This window comes from Sinocyclocheilus rhinocerous, unplaced genomic scaffold, assembly GCF_001515625.1.
Source record: "Sinocyclocheilus rhinocerous isolate Xijiao unplaced genomic scaffold, SAMN03320098_v1.1 scaffold7355, whole genome shotgun sequence".
In the NCBI taxonomy this organism is placed as follows: domain Eukaryota; kingdom Metazoa; phylum Chordata; class Actinopteri; order Cypriniformes; family Cyprinidae; genus Sinocyclocheilus; species Sinocyclocheilus rhinocerous.
In genome coordinates, this window is record NW_015659699.1 from 79,860 (window position 1) to 81,988 (window position 2,129).

At 39.8% G+C, this 2,129-nt stretch overlaps 1 protein-coding gene across 1 annotated transcript in view; it reads right to left on the reverse strand.

The window, feature by feature from the left end:
* trpm7 (transient receptor potential cation channel, subfamily M, member 7) overlaps positions 1-2,129 on the reverse strand; it is a 52,985-nt gene that overhangs the window by 35,672 nt on the left and 15,184 nt on the right. The window contains 3 exon segments of the mRNA XM_016532782.1: positions 446-579; positions 1,177-1,277; positions 1,815-1,887. Of these exon segments, the coding sequence (XP_016388268.1) occupies positions 446-579; positions 1,177-1,277; positions 1,815-1,887 (308 nt within the window).

Below are 2,129 nucleotides of genomic sequence, written 5' to 3' on the forward strand. Positions count from 1 at the left end.
TAAGTATTTGCTATTGACTGTTCAAATGCGGAGTTTTGCGCATCGTGTGTGAGAGAGAGAGAGACTTGACTTTTATGGTCTCTTTATTACAAAAAGTTTAAAAATTTAGATTGACATCAAAGGAGAAAAAAAAAAGAGAAAAAATAAATAAATAAAAAAAATAAAATAAAAAAAATCAGTTTTTGGTGCAAGTTTATAAAACAAACATTACTCAAATATAAATTTGCAAACCTTCATCAGAGTCAACTTCACAAATGCATTGATTAACTTCCCATTTATATTTGAACATCTGCAGATCATTTATCACCTTATAATAACTATACTCTATACTAATACGGGATTTTATTAATCCCTTCAATATTGAAATAGCATCAGTTGATCCTTTATCATTCAATTTACTTTTTCTTGACAACCATATAGCCATCTTTGCTTGCCCAAATAAGAAGTTTAGTAGAGCTCCTCCAGACGTGTGATTGTGAGGAACCGGTGCATGCTGACACCATTCTCTATCAGGAGCTTAACAAACTCCACACGGTCCATCACCAACGCATCCAACATCGCCTGCTCGAGGGAGCCCACCTACACACACACACACACACACTAACTTTAATACTTTCTAATCACTGTAACACTGAGTGTTGAACTCAGAGCCCAGAACTGTCATTCACATTGCTTCTAATCTTAGAGACAATTCACCCAATAATCATCAACAAAACTAAATATTTTGAAGAAAGTCCTTTTTTTTGTCAATACAATGAGTATCAATGGGGTCAATGAAAGTCAGTGGGGTCCAATATTTTTTGGTTCCCAACATTCTTCAAAATATCTTTTGTTTTTGACAGAAGAATGTCACAGGTTCAGAACAACATGAGGGAGAATAAGTGATGACAATGATGATTTCTAGGTGAACTATCACTTTAAAAGTGAACATAAGTCTCTCCTGCTTCACTTTTGTTGGTCATATTATTTTTCAATAGTAATATATTACGGTCACATTTCCTTGATGTTCATCAAGTTTACAGAATATGTACACATGGTACGTTTAAGCATCATGATATTTGTTAGTGTATCAGAATGTGCTGAGAGGTCAGTAGGTCACAGAGTGTGTGTGTGTGTGTTCACTACAAACACAACAACTGTTTCTCTCTGTGTTTATCAGCACACACGGGTACAAACCAGCAGCTGTTGTCCGTAAACAAACACGTGATCTTTAGCGATGTCCACCCGATCCCACGCCAGCGTCAGGACCAGCTGATCGAAGGCCGACGCGTTCGTGCCTGTGAACCCACACACACACACACACACACACACACACACGAGATGATGTCAGAGGAGACGTGACGAAGTTTAGACTTTGATAAAGTGTTTCTTCTCAAACCGCAGTAAATGTTTGAGCATCTGAACATGCTTAACCTGCAGCAACCCCAGCAGTCAGCCTGTGCGTGTCTGTGTGTGAGACAGAGAGAGAGTGTGTGTGTCTGTGTCTGTGTGAGAGAGAGAGAGTGAGTGTGTGTTGGTTGCTGCTATACCAGCTTCACAGGTTTTACATGACACATACAGATTCAACAGATACATTTTATAAAATTTAGCTTAAAATAAAAAGACTAAATTCTGTATATACAATTCTATAAAAACATTCTTTGAAATACTGTAAAAGTTTATCTGGATCCATCTTCCAAAACAAACCAATATCATGTGTCTGTGTGATGGAGGTTCAGGAGATGATGGTCTGATTTGGTTCATTTGCAGCAGAAATGCCTGGATCAAACACACTCACACACACACAGAGAGATGATGAGGGTCGTTCCACTGACCTTTGAGCAGAGCTTTCAGGATGGCCACATCGATGTCCTGATGGTCCTCCGAGCCCACAGGAAACACTGTGATCTGAAACACACACACGAGGGTCAAACACTGATGGGACCTGCTGCATGTGTGTGTCTCTCATAAACCGCAGCTTATTGACCAAATACTGAGTGAGTGAGTGTGTGTGTGTGTGTGTGTGTGAGAGTGTGTGAGAGTGTGTGTGTGTGTGAGAGTGTGTGTGTGTGTGTGAGAGAGTGAGGGAGTGAGTGAGTGAGAGAGTGAGTGTGTGAGAGAGTGTGAGAGAGAGACAGAGAGAGAGAGAG